The sequence below is a fragment of the Zootermopsis nevadensis genome, unplaced genomic scaffold, assembly GCF_977971745.1.
Source record: "Zootermopsis nevadensis isolate Lab colony 2312 unplaced genomic scaffold, Znev_1.0 Znev_ptg000019l, whole genome shotgun sequence".
NCBI classification, from domain to species: Eukaryota; Metazoa; Arthropoda; class Insecta; order Blattodea; family Termopsidae; genus Zootermopsis; species Zootermopsis nevadensis.
In genome coordinates, this window is record NW_028259151.1 from 11,259,148 (window position 1) to 11,286,575 (window position 27,428).

The 27,428-nt window shown below is 39.3% G+C and overlaps 2 protein-coding genes and 1 long non-coding RNA gene across 10 annotated transcripts; 1 reads left to right on the top strand and 2 right to left on the bottom strand.

The window, feature by feature from the left end:
- Positions 1-1,267: 1,267 nt before the first annotated feature.
- Positions 1,268-3,855, bottom strand: RpL10 (ribosomal protein L10). 2 transcript variants are annotated; one of them, XM_087351356.1, is made up of 6 exons: positions 3,769-3,855; positions 3,586-3,614; positions 3,208-3,406; positions 2,601-2,707; positions 2,066-2,228; positions 1,268-1,515 (listed from the first exon to the last, which is right to left on the bottom strand). In XM_087351356.1, exons 2-6 carry the CDS (start codon positions 3,606-3,608, stop codon positions 1,345-1,347), a joined length of 663 nt encoding a protein of 220 aa, XP_087207482.1. In that variant the 5' UTR covers positions 3,609-3,614; positions 3,769-3,855; the 3' UTR covers positions 1,268-1,344. The 2 variants fall into 2 exon arrangements, with proteins under 2 accessions (XP_087207482.1, XP_021942259.1); XM_022086567.2 differs by lacking the exon at positions 3,769-3,855 and having other exon boundaries at positions 3,586-3,745.
- Positions 3,856-4,259: 404 nt separating this feature from the next.
- Positions 4,260-26,545, top strand: LOC110841219 (sorting nexin-29). 7 transcript variants are annotated; one of them, XM_022086539.2, is made up of 16 exons: positions 4,260-4,490; positions 5,060-5,307; positions 8,404-8,468; positions 10,746-10,991; positions 11,576-11,737; positions 12,558-12,820; positions 15,824-15,999; positions 17,301-17,454; positions 18,677-18,812; positions 19,848-20,040; positions 21,153-21,336; positions 21,866-22,138; positions 23,325-23,465; positions 24,239-24,378; positions 24,799-24,940; positions 25,571-26,545. In XM_022086539.2, exons 2-15 carry the CDS (start codon positions 5,069-5,071, stop codon positions 24,932-24,934), a joined length of 2,508 nt encoding a protein of 835 aa, XP_021942231.1. In that variant the 5' UTR covers positions 4,260-4,490; positions 5,060-5,068; the 3' UTR covers positions 24,935-24,940; positions 25,571-26,545. The 7 variants fall into 7 exon arrangements, with proteins under 7 accessions (XP_021942231.1, XP_021942230.1, XP_021942233.1 ...); XM_022086538.2 differs by lacking the exon at positions 4,260-4,490 and adding an exon at positions 4,605-4,799; XM_022086541.2 differs by lacking the exon at positions 4,260-4,490 and adding an exon at positions 4,605-4,799 and having other exon boundaries at positions 12,558-12,742.
- On the bottom strand, positions 22,323-27,377 carry LOC147873392 (uncharacterized). Its single transcript, XR_015535787.1, has 2 exons — positions 27,110-27,377; positions 22,323-23,281 (listed from the first exon to the last, which is right to left on the bottom strand). It is a non-coding gene; the product is annotated as an uncharacterized LOC147873392 (long non-coding RNA).
- Between the last annotated feature and the right edge of the window lie 51 nt (positions 27,378-27,428).

Here is a 27,428-nt window from a genome sequence, read left to right on the forward strand (position 1 = left end):
GCATGAGGACATTCTGTGTTCTGGTATGGAGTACACTTTCATGGCTTGTTAAAACTGCATAATGATGAGCTTAAAAATCTGTACTCCCCCAGTATTGTCAGAGTGATTAAGTCAAGAAGAAAGATGGGTGGGGCATGGATGGGGCAAGAGGTGTGCACCGGGTATTGGTTGGGAAACCTGAAGGGAAGAGACCGCTGGGGAGACCTAGATGTAGATGGGAGTTTAATGTCAGGGAGATAGGAGTTGAAGGAGACTGGAATTTGTTGGCCCAGGACAGGGTCCGGTGGAGGGCTTTGGTTGATTCGGTGATGAACCTTCAGGTTCGGTAAGCCATCTGGTTAGATGACTACTGTACATCGCTTTTGATCCAAGAACATATCACTGCATATTCATCACTTGATTTCTTTTGACTACAATTTACATACGAGCTTCATGTTATTTTGTCAACTGTGGTGATCAGGTCATCAGTGCTTCTACTTCATATCTGAGAGGCTTCAGTTTAAAAAACTTGGCCCAGAGACTGGTTATCCTGATTGAAGTATTTTATGGTCTCTTTGTCATTTCAGGCATAGGACTTAGAGCCAAAGTCCTTCAACACCAATTCACAGATGACCATTCCAAGAACTAGTTTGTTTGGATCTAATGGTTTCAATTCAGAAATTCAAATCACTGACTTACTTTCAGTGATATCACACAGTAACTAGAAGCTGTTTGAGACAGTTATAATTTGGAGAAAACACGTAAGTACCGAGACTGGGAAGCCTAGGTGATAAATTATAAACATGCCACAAACTCCAAACTGTACACTATTATACCACCTTCAATGCCTTGGTAGCACTTAGCCTTCTATTTAGTAGCATTTTGTTATTATTAAACATCAAATTCACTTTTCATTTTAAAGCAATAAACCATGCACAAAAATAATGGCTCGGGAGGTGCTCAAACACAAAACTAGACATTTAGTTTCATCAACGTAAATAAGGACATTTAAGCTCAGCTAAATATTATAATACTTGGCGACCTTGAAGGGCTGCTATTATTATTATTAGTTTTATAGCATTTTAATGCTGGATAAGCCTCCATCATATTTGGCACTAGTATCATTAAAGTCTATTATATGTTTAATACCATCTCTAGAAATGCAAGTACTTGTGAAATATGGAGGAATGACCTCATCCTTTCTGGCAGTACACATGGTTCTCCGCCACTGATTTAATTAATTCTAGCACTCGGTGAAATACATTCTAGAAAACATAAAAGGCAGTAACACAGTCTGCAAACCTTTATTAGCAATACCAGGTAGTACAGAAATCGGAAATAACATCAAGGAAAAGAACACAAAACTCAAGCCACCTGTGCCAGTTCCACTTGCACCTTCTTCCACGAATCTAGTGGCCCGTGCTCTGGTCGATACTTCACATTGCAACCGTCTCCAGCCAGACGACCCTCGTCACGCAACTTTTCATACACGTCACGTTCATATTTAGTGAAGCCCCATTTCTTTGATACGTAAATCTGCATATAAATTCATACAAATTAATACGGTATCTGATAAAATATTTATAAACATAGTAAGAAATACCCATATAATGGCCACACACTAATTTTAGTCATGAAACGGGGAGTTTCAAAATCCATTTTAGTGTTTTGTCTCCGAAGTATAGCATCACAACTGCTTCAACTCTGCAGGTCCCTAAATTCTAAACAACTTCCCAGTCCTTTCATTCCCTCTGAGCGGCAGCTAAAATATCCCATACTCTATTATGCTGTATTTCCTATTATGGTGTCATATCTCTGACCTTGTAAATACATCTTCATTAAACAACTCATTTACAAATACAAATCCACTGTTCAACATAGAAAGGTTAAACTGGAATTTCACTGGACCTCTGCTGTATAATTTCGTAGTTCATTAAATTAATGTGGCCCGTAATTTTCAGGGTTTTAGAATTAAGATGTAAATGCAGAACAGGAAACTATGCTAATACACACAATAAGGTTTTCTTCTTTGTTTAAGACTCAAAATATGTAAAAGTATCTTAAGTAGGAAGCATATAAATCTTACCTTCTGGCGACCAGGAAACTTAAACTTGGCTCGTCTCAGAGCTTCGACAACTGCTGCTCTATGTCTGTCGCTAGTTCGTACGCTCATGATGGGTTGTCCGATACGTACACGGGCCACTGTTCCCTGTGGCTTTCCAAAAGCACCGCGCATCCCAGTCTGGAGCCTATAAGACAGTTTCAATTAAGCAAACTCAACAAAATTCACATTCCAGAAAAATTCCTCTCGATGCTCCTCCCTAGGTATTAGGTTGCTGTTGGGGCAGCTAAGCCAATAGAAACCAACCATGTTAAGGTTACTTCGAATTTCAGTTTCGTGTCGGGCTTCAAAAATTATATAAATGAACAAGCATCACAAATTCAGCTTCATCATAAATTTACTGCTCTGTAAAAACCTTGTAACTGCAAGCCAATTCAAGGAAACAAAGCAACCGTGCAGACATTTTTTACATCAAACTACAAACTGAAAAAGATACCTCCTTGTCTGAATCAAGAAACAAATAATGTAATACACTGATTCAAAAATAAATATAACAAACCTATCAGCTCCAGCACAGGACAACATCTTATTGATTCGGATGACATGGAAGGGATGAAGTCTCATTCGAATATGAAATTGATCCTTGCCACAGTTCTTCACCATGTACTGTAACAAAAATTATGATATAGATATTATCAACATACTTTACTGTAATTTCTACCTTTAGGTGAAGAACCAATTTTAGGCTGTCCATCTTAATTCAGTTCCAGGGCTAGGAGACTGACAAACCATAAAATAATATTTTTATAATAGTGATCACTTATGCCTCATTTGTTCACACTATGTTTTCATGTAATTAGTTACATTTAAATATTTATATTTTGACATAATTATCTTTCTTCAGTGGGCCCAATTCAATATAATCAGGTTATTTTATGTGAATTTAAGTCTATGTTCAGTCTAGTCCAATAAGCCTATGTAGAGAAACTCTGAACATTTAAATTTCCAACTTCTTGCACAATCATCTGCAATTCTGCTATAATGGGTTAACACAGGAGTCATCCTGGCAGCCAGTGCATTCATGTATAAAGATGTTATGTTGACCTGTAACACCTCTGTAAGGCAATAATGACAATGAAACTTTTTGGAATGCTAATGAATTTTACCTTATTAGCGCAGATTCTGCCTGCTTCAAGTGCTTCAGAGGACAGCTGTTCATACTCATCAGACACAAGATGAACACACAAAGGAAAGTCTTCAACCCGTGCCTTCTTTCTTCCCAAGTCGAAAATACGTATCTTTGGGTCTGGCACACCACGACAAAATCGAGATTTAGGGTATGGCTTGTTCTTACAATATCGGTAACTGAAAAACCACAACCATATGTAAAAACTTAAAGATATCATATACACAAAACATTAAATATCAATAACCAAACCGCGTGTCTCATGTGAATAGTAAAACACAAGAACTTTTCAATAGTCCACTCATACTCTGCATTATATCTAAGGTCAAAGCACGATTAATATATATTTTAAGCTTACCATCTTGCAGGTCTTCGCCCCATTGTCACCTGCAAAACAACAATTACTACAAAATAAATCACACCTTATAATTCCACAGATTATCCTGTACAGTTGTAAGTACAAACTACTTATAAATGATAAACTAAACAGCAGATGAAATTCGATTTAGATTAAGAACAATTACAAGACCTGGCTTCTCACCTCCAACACACACACACACACACGGAAATACAACTGACACCCGTTTCCGGAGGCAAAGCAGTAAAAGTACCAACCTTACCAAAGAAAAGTCCTTGTAACAAAATTTTCAGACCTAATTGATATAATTGCTATTTTGCTAATACTGATTTTCCACTCCAAAAAACTACGCAGTAAATCTCAATAATCAGTGTTTCGTGGATGTCGGTTTTTATAAATAGGCTTTTAAAGTTGCAAGTACCCTAGTAATTCTGCAGCGTTTCTTTAGCCTTGCACAAAACACAATTAGATTTAGCTAGTATTCTAAAGACCATAAGCTCATATTCTTATAGGGAAGGGTTTAAATTTGGTGCCTATTTATGACCATGAAACGTTTTGTACCCTTTTTTGTGGCCTGCCGTCATGTACCTTTGACAAATTAGGGTGAAACAAGGTTGCGGTACACCGTTCTAAAGAAAGCTGAGAATTACCGTTTCGAAGCCTGTGTGGCATTGAAGGAGTAATATCCTGAATGGCGCCCTTGGAAATGAAGGCAATCTAAAACTGTATCAGACCTTAACCCTACACTGGGCTCTGAGGAAAATAACATGACTTGTCTTTTGAACAGTTGATTACTACACTATTCTGCCCTGAAGTGCTGTAACTGACATATACGATGCGTTCATTGTAAAATGGGAACTCAACATGTCACTTCTCGGCTCCCGGCAGGAACTGCTATAGTATAGGTAAATTGATTCCTTCTTTCAAATAACGATACTTGATTCGTATGAATGTGTGCTTACATCTGTGAGACTAGTGTCTTTCGGAGGAAATCAGTGTTGTGATTATCTGTGCGCTCGATGTACTGATAGGTGGTTGCGATAACCCGTGATAGTAGATGTATAGAGGTTTGAGCCATGGTGAAGTTCAAGAAGTGTCGAGAGTGCTTTGAGCTATAGTTGTGTTAATGATGTAATATGTGCTCTAAAGTACGTGCACGTTTAAATGGCATACAGTGTAATGAAACAGTTTGAACAGAAAAAAAGAGTGTATTGGTACGTTTAAAGCGGTACACGATATTTATTGCTAATAAGAACATTCTTTGTTTGAAGGTGACAGACTACTGTAGCATTATATCAGTCAGAGTAGCTGACGGATTTATGGCACCCAGAGAGAAATGCATTTGTGGCATAAAGTTTCACTTGTATGAAACTGAGTAACTGATTCAGTAAAGTTTTATTTCAGTAATTGCCTTCTCCAAATCGTGGAACTTCATGAATCATAAATGTCAGTTACAGTGACATTTGTGTTATAGGTTGTTACAATGATGTCAGCCCTAGTGCTAGATGCATCATCTGGCACTACAAGGGCAGAGGAACGTCAGAGATTGCTTTCAGAACTTTTAGAGGCTGTAAAGCAATGCCAAATTCGATTTGGTGGGCGTGCTGAACTAGCAACAGAAAGTCATCCACGTGTAGCAGTTCTCTGCAATCGAATAGAAGCAGCATTGTGTCATGGTCTTCGAAGTAAGCCACTTCTGCTGAAGAATAGTTCAGCTTTCAGGTATAAGTAGGATGATAATTTATTGCAAATATACAATCTGTCTCTCTTTTTAGGAGAACTTCCATGTGCTGGATGTTTTCATTAGCATGTCTACAACTGCAAAATGGGTTTTAATCCATTTGACCTTCTTGCTCATATGTGACATCCCTCTTTAGGTTGGGGAAGGTAACATTACATTATTATATTTTATGTGAGCTAAAATTACTAGATCTTCCTCTGTTCTCCATTTCAGTCCATTTTACTGTCTCATCACATTTTATTCATGTACAGGCAGATCTGAATCCTCTTGATGGTGGTGATCTGTGTTGCAATGCCATGTGGACCTGTAGGTGGGTACTAATGTTTTAGATTAGCATACTGCCTCCATTTTCAGGGCTGAAGTGAGGGATGTCCAGGCCAAAGTTACAGAATAACTGACAGCCTGTCAGTCAGTCCATCTTGGTATTGGTGTTAGTGACCAGATTTTACAGTCTGTGTATTGACACAGCATGTCTTCGTAGGACACCGTATGATGAGAGGTCAAGTCTGTCATTAACCTGAAGTCTTTGTCACATTTTAACAGTATTTACAGTTTCGCATTCACTTAATATATACAGAAAAATTCTTTTGTTATACAGATCGGGGCACAACGATGTGATGGTTTTCCTTAGGCTAGTCTGTAAAATATGCATCCCATGCTACATTTATTTACAATGTATACAATATCTCTGTCAGTCCTGGCTTTATACAGCAGATCACGCCTTAGTCTTACTTAGCTTATTCTGTAACAGCAGCTAAGTCACTTTAATAGTTCTAAGCTTGACCACTACCAAGTTTAATTGTCTCATATTTCCTGGTTCCTTGGTGTCTTGTTTTGCAAACATCTTTGTTGTGCAAGGTTGGCTTTTGAGGTGAACTGTGATGAATGTTGAGAATTATCCAGCATGAAAGTAAGCATCGCTGTTGCCATCTTTGGATGAATGTGTGGTGGTTGAGCATTTTTGGAAGACTGTATGGGGCAAGCAGTAGGTGTGGATCACTGCTACTTATTTGGAGGAGAGCATGTGGTTGAGGCAAAGAGGTGATGAAAGAAGTTTTGGTGAGAAGATGACTGTCTTTGGGGTTGTTACGCCATGTAGTCTGGTAGAAGTTTGCTGACATTTCAGAGGTCCTTGCTGCCTCCATCATCACCCTGATGATGGAGGCAGCAAGGACCTCTGAAATGTAGGTAAACTTCTACCAGACTACACTGCAACAACCCAGAAGACAGCCATCTTCAAGCTCACTGCCATGAAAACCTCAAATCCTATAAGTTTTGGTGACCCTGTTAAATGGAAAGGATTCTCAATAAATGTGAATGTGGAACAAAGAGGAGACGATTCTTTGTCCATGGTGTTTGGACAAGAAATAAAGAAGAAATGGGCCCTCTTCAGAGCCAGATGGAGTACATGCAGTAAAAGAAGCCTTGAGAACTATGGGGAGTGGAAAAGGATAATGATTATTATGTAAAGTTGGCCTTAAAATCAGTTTCATAACAGAAGCCAAGACTAACCTCATTATACAAACTTAAACACAAACAACCTTGCTCCGCTGGAGAACTGAGAGAGAGAGAGAGAGAGAGAGAGAGCAACATCTATGGGCTGGAACATGACATCCAGAACCACCCTCCTCAAATACCCCTCCCCATTCTTGTGCACATCGATCAACTGTAGTTCAGTCACCCAGTAAGCAAAAGATCTGAATGCAAGGGGTCAAGGTTATTTGATATTTAGGGATAGAGGTGGTAGGGGGGATCGCTTTTGGGAAATGGGTGAAGCCAGGCTTTGCGTAATCTGTAATCAACCTCATTGTTAAAGTTGTGGTGGTATTTAGAGATTTAAATTGCTTCTTTGATTATGTGAGGATGGAAATAGAAGTTGGAAACATATATGTTTAATAAAAAAAATAATGTGCTTCAATATTTATTGTTTTCTGTGTTGGACTTCCTGAAATTTATTTAAGAAGAAACAATGTTTGTCTTTTCCAAATGTGAAACATTTAATTTTAATTGTTGTCAAAGTATCTGTAGAATGATTTAATGTAGTACTGGAAAATATAAGAGAGCAATAACACAGAAAAATATTATATTGTTATTATCACTACAAGATGTACTTAACAGTTGGTTAAGCAGAAATTACCATTGAACAACTGTTTTTTACATGGTAAGAAAAGCATTTTTCTGTCTCCTGAAAAATTACATTTTTGCAGATTTGTAACTTTACTTCTGGGTGAAAGATATGTACTATAGAATAACATTGCATTGGAATGTACACATATTGTATGAATTTCTGGTTTGAAATTTGAGTTGTAAGCACAAGGGATATATACAATGCAGTGTTTTTTATCCAGACATTAGTATCTGTGTTGAACAGAAACTTTTTTGAAAAATAAAGGGAGCAAAAGAGTACTGGTACACATTTTCTGATTGTATTCTTTGCTCTTTTGTGTAGTTCATTGGCCTTGATGTTCATTTATTGCAGATAATTTGTTGTTGCAAAGCTACTTACATTAACCAGAAATTACTGTCAATATTCTTTGTTTAAAAATGTGTTTGAAATCAGGTCTGTATTTTATGATAAGTAAGCATACTAATCTTTTGTTCAATTCCCGGTGGTGCTCAAATTTATAACTTGTGTTGGGCAAGGCCGTGGTCTAGGCATCACAGAGTTTTCCTCCGGGGGCTTCCCCGGTTTCTCCGTGGCATCCCAACAATTATTCCACTCACACACAGAAGAAGGCAATGGCAAACCACTTCTGATCATCTCTGCCAAGAATGTATATATGTATGAGCAGGTCCCTGACAACCTGAAGAGGTTGGAAGGATCCTGTTCATGATATATGGACCTGTCGTCAGACAGAACACTACAAATAATAAAAAAAAGCTGTGATGAAAGTTCTACAAATACTCAAACTTTGTAGAGCTGAAAAATTAAACTGCAGTGAAAAGATCTGTGTTGAAATATGATAGGACTTGCATGAACTTCACAGTTTATACTGCACCCACTGTCAGACCTTCTTCCTGCCTGCACCAGATGTCAGATTATCAGTATACACCCTTCATCTGTTTCATTTTCACAGGCAAGTAACAGAGATTGTATCTAGCAGTCTGCATTTGGGGCGGGGTCCAGCACAGGACCATCAAGGTCTGTATTGCATTTGCTGAAATTAATTGTAGAAACTGCCTGTGAGTTTGGTTTTTAACACAGTCGTTGCAGATCATTTTACACAACCTTCAATTTTTTCACTCAGCAAGTCTTGCGCATAAATTGTGTTTATAATCGCTCTATACTTTGTTATGGTTGCCATTTAAGTTATACATTTCTTGTGTGATGTACATTACAATTCAGAAAGACATTTAACAGGCTAATAACATGTTAAGAGAAAGTAGCAAATTATGAGACGGAATGTTATGATTAACAACTGTTGTTTTGAAAAAGTGTAGTGTGTATATGATATACACAAATATGAAAATTATCAAAGCAGTAACAATTTAAGCTTCTTTACAAGCTGGTGAGAGGACAGTGTGGGTGAACGAGATGTGACTGCTATTATGCCATGATGTGAATTATTGTTAAATTTATTGAATTGAATGTGTTGTGGTATGCTGGTTGAGAAACACTAGCTTAATGCTTTCACTGTGGAGAATGCCTTCCGAATACTGACTGAGGCCTGTAAACTGAATTGTTTTGAAAATAACCACAGAAAATTATAATGTGCACAAAATGGCTGTCAGTTCACGTCATATCTTTGTACGAGCCTTTGTTTCCTCACGGGCATCGGCTTCTTCACGTCTGTTGAAAGTGTGATTGTGTGTCTGACACAGAGATGGCAGTGAGATGAGTGCAGTCAACAACAAGTACCCTATAGTTGGATGGTAACTGGAAGAATTCAGCACACAGCTTTCACAGTGTTTCAGTGCTAATGTTGATCCTGTGTTTGGCTGGTGGGGTTGTGTAGATGTGGGCTGTATTGCCCATGTTTTGGAGATTCTTGTTACTCCATTTTCAGTGCAGTCTCGTTGCCCATTGGCTCCTGCCGATATTCTTAGTTTTGGTCCACTGGGTGAGCATTGAATGAAAACCAGTAGTAAGATGGGCAGGTTTTAAAGGGGCTGATCTCTTTCTGGAAAATGTCTGGAATGCTGGGATACATGGGAATTATGTGCCTGTGGAGACGAGTAGGAGGAGGGAAAGAGGGAAGAAGTAAATAGTAGTAGAAAGTAAGCCCTAGAAATGTCTGAAACAAATCTAAAGTGATAGGTTGTATAAAGTAGGGGTGTCCTCTGTACTTGGAATGTAGGTGATGGTATTCAAAACTGAGCTGATGTGACAACCAAATTTCTTCATGAAGTTCTGATTTGAATGGCTTCATGAAATGCCTGGTGGTTTGTTAACACCATCGTGTTTTCAAAATGAATGATGCAGTGTCTTCGAATACCACCAGTTATTCTGGGTGAAAAAGAAAAATCTCTTTGTTGCTCCTTTGTGTCTTTTTCTGTCGAGGGTCTGTTTCTCTGATGTAGACGGTTCTGACTTCACATGGGACCCTGTAGACTTCCCAGGATTTCAGACTGAAGTTTTACTTTCCAGAGCACTGATGGCTCTGATGGTTATGGCTCGACACTAAAATGGCAGACCTGTATTGTAAGTATTGGTAGGGCAGTCACATTTTCCTGAAGATGGAGGCAGCAGTGATTTGTGAAACATTTAAAATGCAGCGTGTACCTACTCTGCGCTTCACCCAAAAACTGGATCAACATCAGAAAGCTCCATGTTTCTCAAAAGATATGTTCTGCTGTATGACAAGGAAATGTGCATTGTGCTTTAGTCTGGGATGTCCCATGGTAAAGCAACAAGAACTTGAGTATATTTTGTTAAGTTGTGTGTATTTATAGGAAGATGTGAACTGCTGTGTTGTGCTGAAATATTAGGCACTCTATACAGATGTGTGTGAAATTTTGGTTGGTAAATGTCAAGAAGAGATGACTTGGGAGACTAGCTCTTGATGGGAGTATAATATTAAAGTAGATCTTACAAAAAAATAGTTGTGGAGATGTGGACTGGTTTCAGACAGCTGAGGATAGGGTCCAGTCATGATTTTTTGTAAACACGGTTATGAGCCTTCAGTGAATTTCTTGATCAGCTTTGTAACTGTGTCACTTGCTGAAGAAGACACGGTATCATACAGTTAGTTCTTATAACAAGATTAGTTTATGTAATATAATTTCTAATTGGAACCCTTTGATAGTGTAAAGTTACAAACTGTTCGACTTAAAATTTCATTTCTGTTGAATTGATGCTCTGTCTTGATATAATGCTTTAAGAAGATGCCCTTATGTATGTGATGGTATTTGTTTCCGTCACGAAAACTTTGTAGGCTTGTATTATGGAAACTGCTATAATAAGATTTTTCTGTTGTAGTGTTATGGCACTATGTGCGGGAGCACTTGACGAGGCACGAGTACGAGCGCTACCTGGTTTTGAAGCACGTGTGGACAGATTTAGGACGTGGTCGTGCGTGGCTGCGTTCTTCTCTCAATGAACACTCACTGGAACGTTATCTGCACTGCATGCTTGGTAGCACAGCCCATCTTTCTATCTTCTTTGAAGACTGGGCATTTTTACTAGACCAGGAGAGAAGCAGCATGCTCCCAACGATGGCTGCAGGTTTGTTATCACTGGTTCAAAACTCTTGATACTTGGTCCGGAGTAAATAAGCCGGCCATATTGTATGTAATAATACCGGGAAGGTGCACTCCAGTCTAATGTGCATATGTTGTATATCTCATGGGCCATTTTGTTTGCTTATGCCACATACCAGTGAACCATCACCGTCCTTATGGCAGTTTCCTTATGAATGCGGCAAACCAGTCTTTCAGGATAGTACACACTACCTTGCAAGTCACTGTTTTGTAATTGGCAGCAGTGTAGTGACTCACGTGTCTTCATTGGAAAATTCCATCAACAGTGCAATGACAGATGGGTACAGAGAGCGTTGGTGCTGTGTGTTAGTGCCGTGCCACATACCAGCCATCAAATGACTTGTCTTGAGTCAATGCTTACTATCCCAAAAGACTGGTTTGCTGCATCCATCAAGAAGTTACCAGAAGTATGGAAATGGTGCATTGTTCTCAGTGGGGATTATGTGAAGTGTGATTATGTGGCTGTCATCGTCTCTCAGCCTGTGTTCCAGGCGAATCCCGATCATTTCTGGATGACCGTCGTATTATTGAAATCTCTGTCCTCTGTAGGTCTAGGCTCCATTTTGTTTGCTATAAGCATTGACAACGCAGATCTGAATCAACTGAGCCACGCGCACTGCGATGTAGAACCATTGGTCCCTTCTCTTATGCGGTCTGAACCTGTAATTGCTGCATCTGATCCAGGTAAAACTATGGCAGAAGACAAAAGTGGTAAGCCTCTGAAGAAATTTCTCATGTGTTTGTTTACACAAAAGAATATATCTTAGTGTTGATTTTAGTAGTACGGTTACATTTCCTGATTCTTGTAAAGGATATTTTTCTGGTGCCTCTCAGTATGAATGAGGATGGACAACTGTAGGCCAGCATCACTCATAGCCATTTCTCTCTCCCAGTAACTAGCCTCTGCACTGACCACGTTAATCTTCCTGCTCTTCTCTTGTTTTTGGTGTCCCTCAAGTGTGACTTTGATTGTCCATCCACACATTAAGTTGATATTGCAGTAATCTCTATTGATGAGCCGCGTGGCATCACATAATTGTTTATAAGTTTTCAATATTGACGTTTGGTGAACAAGTTGGTTGCTAAACTGCTTGAGGAAGTGTCTGGCCACATTTGGATTCAGTAACAAAGCAATCTGTATTGCCAGGTGAGGTGGTAATGTAAAAGAACAGTTGTCCTGCTATACACCATCTAGGCACGTGGGGCAGAGGAGGTACAGCTTTTACTTATTCTTAACCCCGGCACTAGGTAGGGGCGAGTGGTTAGCTTCATGCCGTAACCATGCTTTGACCCTGGTACCCATTAGACAGGAGGCTTGGTGCACCCCAGAGGCAGTCTGGACACAGAGGCTGAAGGAAAAATTCTCTGTTCCTGTTGGGGATTGAACCCGTTGTCCAGTCTATAGTCACTTACTATGCTGATTGAGTTACCCCAGCTGGTAATGGCTTTACTCCTGACCTTTACGCAAAAATGTTCCATTCTTCTGGTATTATTAAAAGTGCTGATGTGTAACTAAATAATTCACATGCAGATACAAGCTGCAAGTGGAAACTGGATCGTCGCCGCAAACGTGTACCAGCTCACATAATTTCATTTGATGAGGACACCCTAGCAGAACAACACTTAGGAACGCAAGTGGTGTCAAGCAGTGCCCCTCCAACATGTCTTAACTCCCCTGCAAGTGGCTTGGGGAATATGCTGATGCCTGCAGAAACAGTAGGTACCTTCCCTACTGAGCCTGCAGATGGCATTGCTGGAAGTAATGTGACTGTTTCTGGAGGACAGGCTCAAAATGTTAGTACCTCCATCTTTATAATGATTAGTGGTTCTTATACTGGAATTTGCCAAGAATTTACATGGAACAAAATCGTTATTAAGGAATGTAAATTTTAATTTATTCCTGTAGATTACATTTCTGAACTTGGGAAAAGTTCATCGATGTATGCAGGAATGGTGTACAATACAAAACATATATTTAAATTTTTATATCAAAATTACATAGATTATTATCAAACTTTGACAGCAAGAAATATCCAAGAGAGTACTTTAAAAATGTAAATAATATTAAAAATGAAGTGTTTACATTGAAGTGTCAGGAGAAAGTGATCATATTCCTTTTCTGCAAGTGAGTGAAAAGTTTGTAAGGTTCTAATACCCCCTGGGACAAGTATAATCAGTGTTTCTCTGAATGAAAAATTTTGTGTTTCTCTCTGGTTTTGGAGTCAAAAAGTTATGGGTCACCTTTAATCTGCGTCAGAAATAAATATTGACGATTTTTAACCTTTATCAAATGGGAATGGAAGATATGACCACTCATTTCAACTCAAGGGTTAATTGTTTAGCAGTATGCTGGTGTGACATGTGGCCAGTTGCACTGCACATAAGCCGTGATGCATGGTTAAACACACCAAGATTTCTTTGAATCGGTATTGTTCAGGACATTTGTTTTATAGGTGGTTTGTAGACTCTGTAAAGGTTTGTGACAATTTTGGGAACAATGTGTTGGATATTGTTGACTACATTTGCCTTCTAGTTGTTGGTTATGATGACGCTGACACTTTTTTCTGTTATTAATTACAATGGTGGGGATCAAACCTGGGACCTTTCCAATGGTAGGCTTTAATGCTAACCAGCAGACCACCAGACCACCAGACTAGATGAACGCAATGAAGTGCTTGGTTCCCGCAGACTTGTCTGCCACATTCACAAGGGATGCAACATATTCCTGAGACCTTGGGGCCCAAATCATCTTTTACTGATCCCAGTAGGTGCACATTCTTTTGTTTGCAGTTGAGAGCTTGATGGATGTTCCCTGCACTGTAGCCTTTTTATGTAGGGAGATTCAGCATAAGAATAGCACACAAATCCCAGGCAAAAATGTGTGTCTGCTGAGATCAGCAATGGATGACTTGGGCTTCAAGGTCCCAGATTTATACTGCATCCCTTGTAAATATGACAATGTATGCTAGAGCAGATGGGCTGCACTATCCACATGAGGAAAAGGAATATGTGCAACAGCCACACCTGTACCAATTGGACATTCTGCTGCGACCGAGTAGAGTTTCAAAAAAGGCCACCGCACCAGCTTGATGGACACCAGATTACTGGCCAGAATGACAAGCTACACGGATTGAATAGTGGAAGAGGCCATTGAGAGCTGGCTGCGATTCTGGAACCTAGCTACCGGCATACTCCAGCAAACCAGGGCACAGAGCATCAACTGAAGGCTGGATCATTGAGAACCTGTAGCCTACATCTAGGTTAAGCAATTTGAACGGGGTCAGGACGAGGATAACTGACCACCTGACACTGACCCTATTAGCCCACTTGTTGACAAGGGTGCAGAACACTGAGAGCCAGCCATAGGTATAAATATGCATACAGTTGCACCATTCATCACATCAGCGCTAACGATGGTGTCACAGATAGTCTCCAAAACACTGGATTGGATTTGCTATTTGCACACAGTTCACCACCCAAGAAGGCTTCATTGCATTCAGTTGCCGTGAAAGCTTACTCATACATGTTCATAGATTTGGTGAATATTTAGCAGAATACAATGAAATATAATTTCTGACTGTACAGTAGTAGATTTATGGTGAATGGCCATAAACAATAATTTTATATCGAAAACAAGAGATAATTCTTTTGGAAAATATGTGTTTTCCAGTTTGAAATCCACATTTCCAGGCCCATTCATAAGAAAGTCGCAAAGGTACATCTCTTAGCATCATTGTGTTGTCTGTCTGTGTCCTTTTGTGATATGTAACAACTTGAGAACTGCTGAACAGATTTTCATGAAATATGATATTGGAGAGTTTTACTCAAATTGTGAACACATTCCAGTTTTAGTTGAAGTCAAACAACAGTGACAAGCACTTCACGTGAAGACTACGCATGTTTCTGCTTACAGAAATGACATGCACCCAACCATGTAACCATGAAGTGGAATCCTGTGTGATGTCATCACATAGCCGGACACCCCACCCACACAAAGGTCTAGGCATCTGTGATACCGCTGGCACCATACAGAGTGGTCAGAGTTCATGTTTTGGCAGAACAAACAGCTTCCCACAATTGTGTGTTCTGCTCGTATGTGCCTTAATGAATTCAAAGTCTGGAGGCAATAACAGAGTGAGCACACCACAAGTATTGTGCAAGCGCACATTTTGTCTATCTTAACCAGATAAGAAGATAGTGCTTTCATCTCCACAGAAGATTTCATGAAGTCTCAGAAACTGAGAGTCATATTTTCTGTAAATGTAACCATGGAGAGGCAAATTTTCTGGGGTAGATGTGAGCTGCGGGTGATGCTGATTTATGAAGTTAAATAAACTGAGTAAGGAAAGAGGACATGAAGAGGAATCCCCATATAAGGAACCTCTCTCAGCTGAACATCACATGAAGCTTATATTTGGGTGATCTTTGTCAGTACTGAACGTTTTTATGGTGTACCTTATTCTCTCCAGGCATATGCAGAAACAATACAATACAATAGACCATGACCACTTCCACATCCTTTCCAATTTATTATTTACAACTATCCTTCCATTTAATATAATATCATTAATTCAGCTAGAAGTGCTGTTAAATGACACTGAATAAGATTAAAGAAGGGAAGGCCTTGATTTTAGCAGTATACAGCCTGTTTTGTAGGCCACAACTTTGAACTCTGAACAGATTACAAAAATTTCAGTCCAAGGAGGTTTCACTGTGCTGTAGTCTCATGTTCCCTTGTAATATGTATGTGTGGCTCTAATGATTGTACCACGACTTTTTTTATTATTCAAATAACAGGCTTCCTTACCACATGATGGCAGTATGACAGAAAGCAAGTCACCTCGCCCCGATAGTTTGCCAGTGTTAGACTCGGAGCAGCCGAGCGAGCTGCAGCTTAGTTATTCCCCCCAACAATCCCGGCGGAGCTCAACCCGAAACCTCTCACGGGGTACAGGGAGGAATAAAGATACTCAGTGAGTTTATATTACACAACTTAAGCTTATCTAAATTAAATTTGTGTGTTCATGCATGTGAGTGTGGCTGAGCATGTGCGCACACTTGCTTATAATTGTAGTTGAAGAAAGGCTGTTAATGTTCAATCCAAACTTGTCGTGATTCAGACCTGATATTGGCACCCTTGCAGTAGTCGCAAAAGAGACATTGACATAAGAAAACCCTGCAATTATGAAGGCGACAGCCTCATAATAAAAATATTAAAAGTTTACAGTTATGGCTTGATTCTGCAATGACACGAGTCAGAAGTTTTTGGGAAGCCTCTGAAGTTGCATGACAACATTCCTCGTTCAAAGACTTAAGATTCAGTCAGGAAGAAATATATGTATATCTGACACTTGAACATGTATTTCAATCATCTGTGATTCCTGGTTGATGGAACAAATGGTTTTGAATTAATTTTTTTGTTGTCTTTATGGACCCCAGCTTTTTCCTTCAAACAGAATTACATGTCTCATCTGTATGGTCCTCCGCAACTTCATAGTTTGTTTCATCTGTTGTAAATTCTATCACATGTTACATTCTGATAAGGCCGTGAATGCACCTGGATATTCTCGAAGACACCTTTTTTACCCCCCAGAATAGGCATCTAATAATGTGTGCAAGAATTTGAAAAATGGGTTCCCCTCTCATACTTCTGCACCACAGCTGCAGTCTTACCATCTGTCAAATTTCAGTTTTAGTTGAAGTATGACCTGAACGTTGCGTACGGTGACATCTTCATATTGACTGTCCTGAAGCTTTCTAGCCCTAGTGGTACTTGATGATGTCAGTTTTTGGTCCTTCAGAGAGGTTAATTAGGTCTCGAATTTGAGTGTTTTTTGTACAAAATGCATGAAATGAACATATATGAGGGGGATCACATTCACCTGTCACTTCACGAATTTCATACCTAAAATTACTGAATCAGTATTAATGAAATTTGGAGCTGACATTTTACATCAGATGAATTTAATTTTGGTATAAATCATCGTAATGTAGTCATCACTGCTTCACTTGAAACTGAACGTAACACTTTCTTGATTTTCTCAAAAAAGGCTCATTATACAAAAACATGGTGTGTGAGGACTTATGTTTTATGTGAAATATTTTTCATAGTAATTAGTATATAATAAAATATGAGCAAAGAGAATAGATTAGTGTTGGTTAGGCCACTGGGGGATGCAAAACCATGAAGATTCCAAACCTTTGTTCTCTTATTTTATTTGTTCAGAATATTTTGTCCATCATGTGCCATATTATTGGAGTGAATTCTTTCCAGGGGTCCTGGTATGTCCAGCATGGTGAACGCAATGTGCTCAGTACAGACGTTAACTCCCGTGAACAATGTGAGCGTGGGAGAACTCATTCCTGTCTCAGTGACAGATGAAGCTCACTCTGAGGAGGACTCCCTCTCTGTCCCCAGTTATTCTGAGGTGAGTGTACAAATTGCTGAACAGCTGTCCTTGTGTTCAGGGGTTTAAACCAAAAACAGGCATTTCTTGTTTGTCGGGGAGTCGCGTACTTCTCGTTGTGATAGACTGAAATATTCACTGTTTCGCTATGAAAATATTGGGAACCTTATTATATTAAGTAGGCCCTAATGTTACTTTATTCAGTAACATCCTAATCATACTTTGTGAGAGATCTATGTCAAACAAACTGGCTGCTGACAGTAATCGTAGGACCTAATTCTACTGGTAGGTAGTGCTGCCATCACTGTAATGAAACATAATTGTTCTGTGTGAGATTATGGTGAGTGAATGTGGTAGGAGAAAGGCGACAAAAACTGCGTAAATATCGGCAGTGGTTCGGAAAACGAAATCCTAAGGCTGTTGCAGCGAAGATGAGTGAAACTTTGGACAGTTTTTAACTTCTTCATGTGTGGCTAATGTTGAATTAAGCTCAGATAGAACACTGGCAAAATACTCGATGACAGGGACAATTTGTTGGAGGTGCTGGAGTGAGTATGTCTGATGAAACAGAGAGTTCGTGAACAGGTGTACCATGTGAAGTTGTGAGTGTTGCGTTGCATTAGCATTTAAAGCTGAAATGGGATGAACTGTTCATTCCCCCCTTCCCTCATTGTCCTACCCTAAAATGAGGGGAAATAAGGGAGGGGTGAGATGGGAGCCCCCAGTAGTGTTGGCAAGTGAAGTGAGCAGGTGCATAGCCACTAGCATGTACTGTAACTGGTCAGGACACGTGATTACGATGTCGTAGATTTGGTGTATCATTTTTAATGCCTACATCAAGGTAAGGAAGTGTTCAATCGCACCTTCTCTGGTTTTCTTCATGCTGTAAGTTCACCGTCATGAGCTCCATTTCATTGAGGTTCCTTTCATAAATAGAGTTGGCAGCCTTCAGATCACTCTTCTTGTGGTCATGTGTGGGTTGAAAAGTTTATAGTTACTCAGCTGGTCAAAAAATTCCGTTTTCATAGAATTCACAAAATCCTGTCATTGGTCCCTATCATGAACCATTCATGTGCATCCCATACCTTGACACCCAATTTCTCCAAGATCCATTTTAATATCATCCCATTTAATCCTAGGTCTCCTAAGTGGGCATCTTCCTTGATATTTTCTGATTAAAATTTTGTGTGCATTTTGGATTTCTCCTGTGTGTGTGTGTGTACGAACCCTGTTTTATATGCAGGATACAGACTGTGCTGCCGCCGCCTTGCTGGCTACGCAGAAGTTGCTGCAGACCAACTGTGTTGAATTCTCACCTCAGGAGTTTTCAACCACAGGAAACTGCTGTAACGTAACAGATCCCTTCACCCATGTTAATAGTAAGTGAAGTGTTTCACTGTATGACTTTTTAAAATAGAACTAGTCTCTGAATCTGATGGTAAAGCATCCTCATCCATCATCTTGTTGTCACCACTCGTACGATATTCAAAAGCACGATTTTCAGGTCTTGCAGAATGGCACAACCTTCATACCAAATTTCATCCCAACCCGTCCAGTGGTTCTCAAGTTGAATGCACTGGACAGATTGACACAACCAACCCATAATGTGTTCTCGCTATGCAGTTTGTGCAAGGAATGCATGAAAATCAGTTTTTATTTCATTATATTATCCTTTCCTTTACTGAAGATGTAAGCCACACATTGTATTGGAATTAAACTTCTTCCACTTTATCGTGGCTTGATGCCTTGAAAAGTGATGTTATCATCCTATGTTCACAGCTTCCAAAGATGAACCAAACTCGACTCTAAAGGGTTCTGACGATGGTGGATTACACTTAAAATTATTTATTGTCCGTGGAGACTAGCTCTATCTAACAGGCCCAACTGAGTAGGTACCTCTTGCCTGAAGACGGAAACAGAGCCAGTTTCCAAAACGCGGTTTCTTCTTTTTAAGCGAGGACGATCGAAAACGTCCAGGCAAACAATAATTTTAAATGAACCAAACTATTTCAAATTACCAATTAGGCCCATTGTTTCCAAATATTTAAGTTTGATTAGCCAAAACAACAACGTACTCCAGGTGTTGAAAGGAGGTTCAAAAATATTGAGTAGGCAGTCACAGACAGCCATCAAGTGTTTAATTTTACTGTGTCCTGTTATATTAAGTCACAACAAATGATTAGGTATAATATTTTGAATTACTCTTTGTTACTAATTAATTTCAAAATTAGATGGTATTTATGATGAAATTATGCTTTTATTAACAAATTGAATCACTAATTTATTATCCTAATGGTAGATGGATTATTGATTAAAATATTAATAACTTTACATTCATGATTAATTTGTGTTTTGCATAGTGATTGTTTACTGCTGTATTCTTAGATTAAACTGTGTTCTTCGCATGCAATCAGGTGAGGTACGCGAAGCTGTTATGTCCCTCCTGGCCCGTAAAGAGGAGTTGCAGGCTGAAACTCGTTCTATTAAGAGGCTTCTTGATCAGGCACAGGAACAGAATGCAGAGTTGAAGGCTGAACTAGCGGAAACTAATCGCCAACACCAAGACAAAATAGATCGCTTGGAAAGTCAGATTCAGGGTTTAGTCAGGTGAGAATTTGAGGAAGATTGCAGTTTTCTTGTACTGCTTTCGTTCTAGCTATTAAAGAACTTAAAAAGTTGATTTCTATAGTAAAAGTAAAGTTTGTCCCACTATACGCGATGTAGGCGTTTGGGGTGAGTGGAGGTATAGCTCCTCTCTTCCTTGACCTCAGCACTAGATGGGGGTGAGTGGTCAGCATCACGCCCCGGCCGGCATAACCCCCGGGAAAGGACCCCGGTACCCATTGTAGAGGAGGCTGGGTGGGCCCTAGAGCCGGTCTGGACGCAGAGGCTAGAGGAAAAATCCTCTGCCCTCCTGTTGGTAACTGAAAATAAATTGTTGGATTTCCAATATCAGACACAAACTGCTCAAAACTGTACATGCGAGGCAATCCAAATTATAAACCAGGAGAAAAAAAGATAATAGAACAAGAATGTTTACAAGCTTTAATGAATTGCGTGCTGGTTTTCATCCAGATAGAACATGGGAAGTTCCGTGTCATAAGCCCCTTCACTAATCCATTAGTAATTTCTGTGATGGCTGCCCCAGTGTGCATTTATTTGCAGAGACTCTTTCTTGTTCATCGCCTGAGTGATAACACATTTAGATTTAATATCACTGAAACTGAATTTTGAATTTTTTTTCTTCAAGAATTGCTAAAATATGTTAACTGTAGAAATTGTGGTGACATTATGAACTTGGTAGGAAAATTTTAGATATGAGAACTTCTTTTATGGAAAATGTTTCTGTTTTAAGTATTGGTCTTATGGCTGGACCCCAAAAATCAAATGTCCTTCAAGGGGGAAAATTATTAGCAGTGTAACACTGTAAATAAAATGTGCAAAGTTGCATGTGTTCAGTAAGAGCAAGGGAGTGCCACTTGCTTGAAATCAGGTACACTCAGTTATCACAGCAAAGAGACCGAGGAAATTTTTCATTCTTGGTGAAGTGAAAATGTGGATTGTGGTCTTCTGGGCCGTGACACCAGTCCACTAGCTGAGGGAGTCCGACAGAATGAGCATGTGTTCTGTGTGGTGTTAGAAATTGACCATTTTCACGACAAAACTGAGATATTTACGTCGTTAATACGATTGTAATACAAGTGTCCTTATGTCTGCAGAGAGAATGAACTTTTGAAGCACCAGTTGCGCAAGTACGTGGGGGCCGTCCAGATGTTGAAGCGGGATGGCACTCAGGCACACGAAGCTCTGGCTAGTCTGGAGGCTTGTCAGCCGAAATCCGGAGACGTCTCTTATCCGGATTATCACCACGAGGCTCGTGAATATGAGAAGAAACTGATCCAAGTGAGTTTTCTTCTAACTCTTTTGTTATTCAACGCCACTGATGCCAAAGCTTGCAATTTGATACTGTCGTGAACTAGTTCTATCAACCTTCTGTCTTCCATCTTTCATAATGTTACTTCCCATCTTCCACTTGGTCTGAGAGTTTTCCCCACAACATTTTTGTGCATTACTCGTCTGCTCCGTTGAAGTTGTGTGTCCCTTTTTCATCGCCCTAGCAACCAGTTAAGTTTCTCATTATGTATTATTTTAAAAACTGCTCACTTGATCCATTCTAGATCCAAATGTTTGTCATTTCGTTCTTGTATGAAAGTAAGAGATTGTGTACTGCAATCATACAAGACAATTTTAAAACCTTTTATTCAGTGTAGTGCTATAGCAAAAAAGTTGAACGAATGAACCACAATTATCGGCAATTTTTTTCTTAACTTGCCAAACGTGTTTTGACTTCATGAAGCCATTTGCAGTGGCTATACGTTACTTATTTGGTTCAGTGTAACTAGCAGAAAGTTTTAGCGATCGTAAATTTCAGGTAGCAGAGATGCATGGAGAACTTATGGAGTTCAATGATCGCTTACATCGACTTCTGCAGCAGAAAGACGCTGCGTTACGTCGGTTGCGAGAGGAGCTTGTAGATTTGCGCGGACCACTGCCTGATGATGTTGCCACTTCAGACGATGATCTGAGTGTGACCAGCGACTATGACACCGGCTCTCTGTGTGCTGCGGCCAGAGCGCTTGTTAACATCTGGATACCGTCGGCTTTCCTGACAGGCGGCTCGTCTGACGTCCATCACGTTTATCAGGTCCGTCTGACACGAGGCATCAAACAGATCCCGGATCTACTAATTATGTGGGTTGAGGAGAACTTTTGGCCCACGGCTACTAATTTGCTGCTTTTCTGTTTAATTATATTTATGAGAAATTCTACTGGGGCCAGTGAGTGGAAGGAGGACATAATGCTCACACATACATGCAAAAATTAATGGATGAAAATATTCACGTCTTTTATTTGTTCTAATGACTGATTTAGCATGCTAATGGAAAAACAAAAGAACTGTTGTTGCCTGCAACTGTTAATTTCCAGTTCTTGGAACTAATATCACATCAGATTTTATATTATTAATACGGTGATGCCACAAAGCAAAACACAGTTTGGTACAATATAAACAGATCTGACGAACACTTTGCTCTTATAGGCAACATAAAAAATGTGTACACTCTGTGCAACATGATTCAAGCACTTGAAATGTTCCAAGTTCCAGACTGGAAGTGATGTAAGAATACAGCTGGAATCATAATTCTAGTCTCATCCCCCTCAGTTGGATTGTCCTAATAATGTTTGTGAAGGGAAATAATTATGGAACTCCATATTATGCAGTTTTCTCTGGTCGCCTATCACTTCATCTAGGTCCATAAATTCTCATCACTTTCCTCAAATGCTTGCAGTCTGTATGAGAGGCGAAGTTTCACACTCTTTTAAAACAACAGGTAAAATTATAGTTTTGTATATTTTTAATCGGTCCTCCAGGTTGGGGGTTGGTCGCAAGGCTAACAACCTTGCACCGTAAAAAGGAAGACGTTTTGAAACCTCGATCAAAGCCTCGGACAGACGGACCTAACAGAATAGGAGAATTGAGGAGGCCACGGACCGAATACAGACCAGAGAGCCATAGAAGAAGATATTTTTAATCTTTACGTTTTACATAGCAGATGGGAGGACCATAGATTGTGAACTGCTTGGTAGATTTTGTCCAAGAGTCTGGTGATGAGACATGTACATTTACTTTGTTTTCTTCAGTTCCCTCACTACCATTTAATACAACTTCTGTGCTTTTTTATTTATGTTTTCATGCAATTATGTAACCATCAGCATGGACCAAAAACATCATTTGATGGAGCTCGTCCCCAAAACCCAGAGTCGCTCGTCGAACTCCAGCCATGGAAACCTAAGGACGAGAACAGACCTAACTTACTTTTATTGCATTGCAGGTTTACATTCGTATACGTGACGATGAATGGAATGTATATCGGCGTTATGCACAGTTTTACTCTTTGCATAAAGAGTTGAAGAAGTACGACGCTATCGTCAGCACGTTTGACTTTCCACCCAAAAAAACTCTGGGTAATAAGGTAAGATATGTCTGTAGTGCCACTAGGAAAATTTACATTGTCTGATTTTTTTTAAAATTTCAGTTCGGTTTTTTAATACTATTATGGTCAGAAATAACCATTACAGGTAAGTCCGCTTAAAACATAATTAAGCATACATCCTTACCTTTGTAATAGTTAAAATAACTGATTTGACAAGCTTTCAGTTTTTTATATCTTTATTCATATACAACTGTTTTTTGACTGAGGTGCCAGGACATTTTATTGCATTATTTGTATTTCTCTGTACTTCACATTTTCACAAGAGTGGTAATAGCAGTGAGATCTTGTTCATCTGTCTTTTGTCCTCTCTTCAGACTATCCTCCTCCTCTTCTTTTTTTGGGGGGGGGGGGGCTGCTGCTGTTGCCTTGATATCTTGTACATTTATTTATACGAGTCACACATGGGTCATTTTGTGCCAAATCACCAAACTCGAAAAGAATCGTTGCACCTCGTGTCGCCATTTAAACAATTTTCATACGTGGAAAGTAACGTTGCAACTAACAAAGGTTAATTTGACACAAAATAACCCACACTTCACCTTTCCCAAATAGCCATTTCTAATTCTGATTCTTTATTTTCCTCTTGTTATTTATTACTTATTCCTGTAAATGACGTTAATCTGTTATTTTTATGAACTGTAATGCGTACTATACAAATAAAATCTGTAAATTCTGAAAGGCGCAGACACGCGCCTTCATATGTTACGACGTACTGTGAGTTGATTTCCACGCATGATATGGCATGCCTACAGGATGCCAAGTTTGTTGAGGAACGTCGCCGTAGGTTGCAGCACTATCTGCGTTGTGTGATGAATCATTTAGTGCAAACAAATGTTGATCTGGCCACTGCACCTGACAAGGAGCTTCTCATAGGACTTGTACCATTCTTTGGGTGAGTCTCACATTTGTAACTCGTTAACTTTGTGTGATTTGAGGTTTTCGTGGCGGTGAGTATGAAGATTTCTGTCTTCTGGGTTGTTGCGCTGTGTAGTGTGGTCGATGTTTTCATCGCCCTGATGACGGAGGCAGTATGACCTCTGAAACGTTGGTAAACATTGACCAGACTACACTGCGCAACAACCAAGAACACAGAAATCTTCAACTTGTTAACTGTTTTAACTAATTTAAAACTAAAACATTTTAACCCATAATTTGATAATTATCTGAGAATGTAAAAAATTATAATCTCAGTGCAGTGACCTCAAGCATTGGGCTGAAACGTTATGGTAATTTTTCTGTGTGTGTGTGTGTTTCTGGAACTGTCATTTAACCATTTGGGTTCATTGGTAACATTGTGATATTTTGCAAACAGTGAGATGTGCAACACTGTGGATGACAGAAGCCGGCGAAAACGACCAAATTCACGGAATCCATTTTCAAGACTGGCTCACGGTGGAGTCGAAAGCAACCAGACAGTGGAGCACTCCCCTCAGTACACGGGACTGTAGCAGATGGTGAGCTATATAAGATACATTGGAGTGATCTTTTACGTAGGCAGAATTTTGGTTTAATTAAGACACCAAAGAAATGCAGCACAAATAGCCGGACATTTACTCTGTGAAAAACAACTGCCTGCCAGTTTCTTTATACCAGAATCTCTGTATGCTTCCCCCACTCCCAGTATCTGTGCCTCGTTCATAACCAGGTGGCACTTTGGCTGCTCGATGCTGTCTTGCCTGAGTCGGGTTTACGATCGTACGCAAGGATGAGCAGTGCAGGAACCTGAGTCCGTAGACGTAGTGCAAGCAAATCGTGTCGTTCTTTCCCAGTCAAACAGGATATCGGTATTATTAACATTATCAGAGCCCCCTTGGAGAATTTAATAGCATATGAAAATGTCGCAACTGTTTAACAGCATGTCGATGGTGGTAAACAAAAAGGTCACTAATTTACGTACTATTTAAGCTTTATTGTTTGGAGCTTTCTTCTGCGTTCTCTGTAAACACGTGTGTTTTTGTTCTTGTCTGTGAAATTATAATTTGTAGACTCCGGTAGACTGTACAAACAGTAAGGGAAGATAATTATTGTATTGAACTCTGTGTTTGTCACAAGTTCATATAAAAATAATTAATTATTTTTTTCAGGATAAAATGGAATTGAACGAACATTCTCTTTGCAGCATACAGGGTGAGTGGAACAGTTGAAAAATGTTACGGACTGTTGTAGCGCTGTGTTTCCAGGAGGAGCCGTTTGATACTCAACTACGTAGCAGAGGCCAATTATTGTGTCAGACTATTACTGTATTTAAAATATAAAATTATGAATGTTTATGTGTTGGTAATGAAATGTGATGATAGCGTCCTCAAATATTTGGTGAAAATCCAAAACTGGCAGCATTCTTCATAATGATAAAGACATCGCTGTTCGGGACAGTCTCGTGTTATGTCACGATGAAACGGCCGTTGACCACCGCGTGTGCGGGTTCTATCGTTGGGGGGAGTTTCATCACACAAGAAAACTATTCGGTTCAAAACAGTCTGCGTGTCATTACTAAACTAATGTTATGTCAAACTCTGCCTACATGCAAAGGACCAAAATAAATAACAAGTTATAAAATGCTCCTTTATATGGATATTTAGAAGTATGATATGTGTGACAGCGACCATTGCAGCGTGCAGCGTTTGATATAACTCAGGACTCAAAACCTACCATCCTATCAGGGCTTTAGAATTTAAGTTGATTTGTTACAAAGTTGTATGTATCTGTGTGGGTGCATGTGTGACAATGTCTGGTAATTGTTTTGTAATGAATGTGTTCTCTGTTCAAGGGAATGTGCGCTTGTTGCTTCTTTAGAAACACGTTGATGGAGTAGTGCTTCTACAAGCACATATTAGTATTCTTGTATTAAATAGTGTCACATATAATACGGATATTTTTTCTATTAATGATGTGAGATGTCACGAATGACAATCGTCAACATTTGTGTTCATTAATTGACACGCAAAGTGAAACTGCTATGACCTAAGTTGTGTACATATTGTATGAAGTTTGAGTTCTTTTTTCTTTTCCTGTCTTTCAACAAGAATTATATTGTATCATTAAAAAAAATCAATCGTAAATCGTTTGTTGAAATTGCCTTCCAGCCAAGGGTGGAATTAAATATCATGCCCAAGAAGAAATCAAGAACATGGAATGCAGATGATTCTGGTAAAGTAAGTTAATCCTATTTAAGCAAAAGTGCAACTTTTGATGCTCTTATTTTGAAAGTATTCTCAACCGTCTTAGTGCCAAGCAAGTTCATGAAACTTCCCCATAAGATTGTCAAACCATTTTGTGTAAAAATTCAAACAGATAAAAATCGCAGATGTTAATTTCAAGTTAGAGACGTAATGACAAAATCTTCCAGCTTTCAAGAAAATTACATTTCACATAATGACTGCTAAAATTACGTGTGACATTTGTTATGCAGATTCATTTTTATTAGTAATTTGTTAAAATTTTGATTTTCACATTTTAAATATTATGTCATATTTAGATTAATTCATTCTGTAATTTTTACAGTAAATATTTAAACACCATCCATGCTGCATCATGGTATGTTTACTTAAAGAACTTGTAAAAATGAAAATGGACGGTATTCCATAAACTTGAGTAACACAACACAAAGTTCAACACCCTCTTACATGTTTTTACTCCCTAACAGCTGGGCTGCCTATTGACATAAAAGCCATGAAGACGGGCACAATATGTGCCTCCGAAATGTTCGTATCTACCTGCAGGTCCACAGTCTCAACCAAGAATCGTCTGCTTTCCCGAACCTCGGTATGGGCGACGAGCTATTGGATCCTCGTCAGCAGTAATACCAACGCGACTTTTGCCAAAGTCTGCCACATGTTACCACGGAAACTGTAGACAACCTACCTATGGACCTGAAAGTCCCCCCGAACATGGGTTACATAATTTCAGTAGTCTAACGTCGCATTACTAACCAGATTAGAGTAT

Coding starts and splice junctions, on each gene's coding strand:
- RpL10 (XM_087351356.1), bottom strand. CDS start 3,608: ATGGGGCGAAGACCTGCAAGATG. Junction 3,407..3,585: donor GGGCGAAGACCTGCAAGATG/GTAAGCTTAAAA, acceptor GTGGTTTTTCAG/TTACCGATATTGTAAGAACA. Junction 2,708..3,207: donor GCAGAATCTGCGCTAATAAG/GTAAAATTCATT, acceptor TTTTTGTTACAG/TACATGGTGAAGAACTGTGG.
- LOC110841219 (XM_022086539.2), top strand. CDS start 5,069: ATGATGTCAGCCCTAGTGCTAGATGCATCATCTGGCACTACAAGGGCA. Junction 10,992..11,575: donor GCTCCCAACGATGGCTGCAG/GTTTGTTATCAC, acceptor TGTCCTCTGTAG/GTCTAGGCTCCATTTTGTTT. Junction 16,000..17,300: donor GGGAGGAATAAAGATACTCA/GTGAGTTTATAT, acceptor AATTCTTTCCAG/GGGTCCTGGTATGTCCAGCA.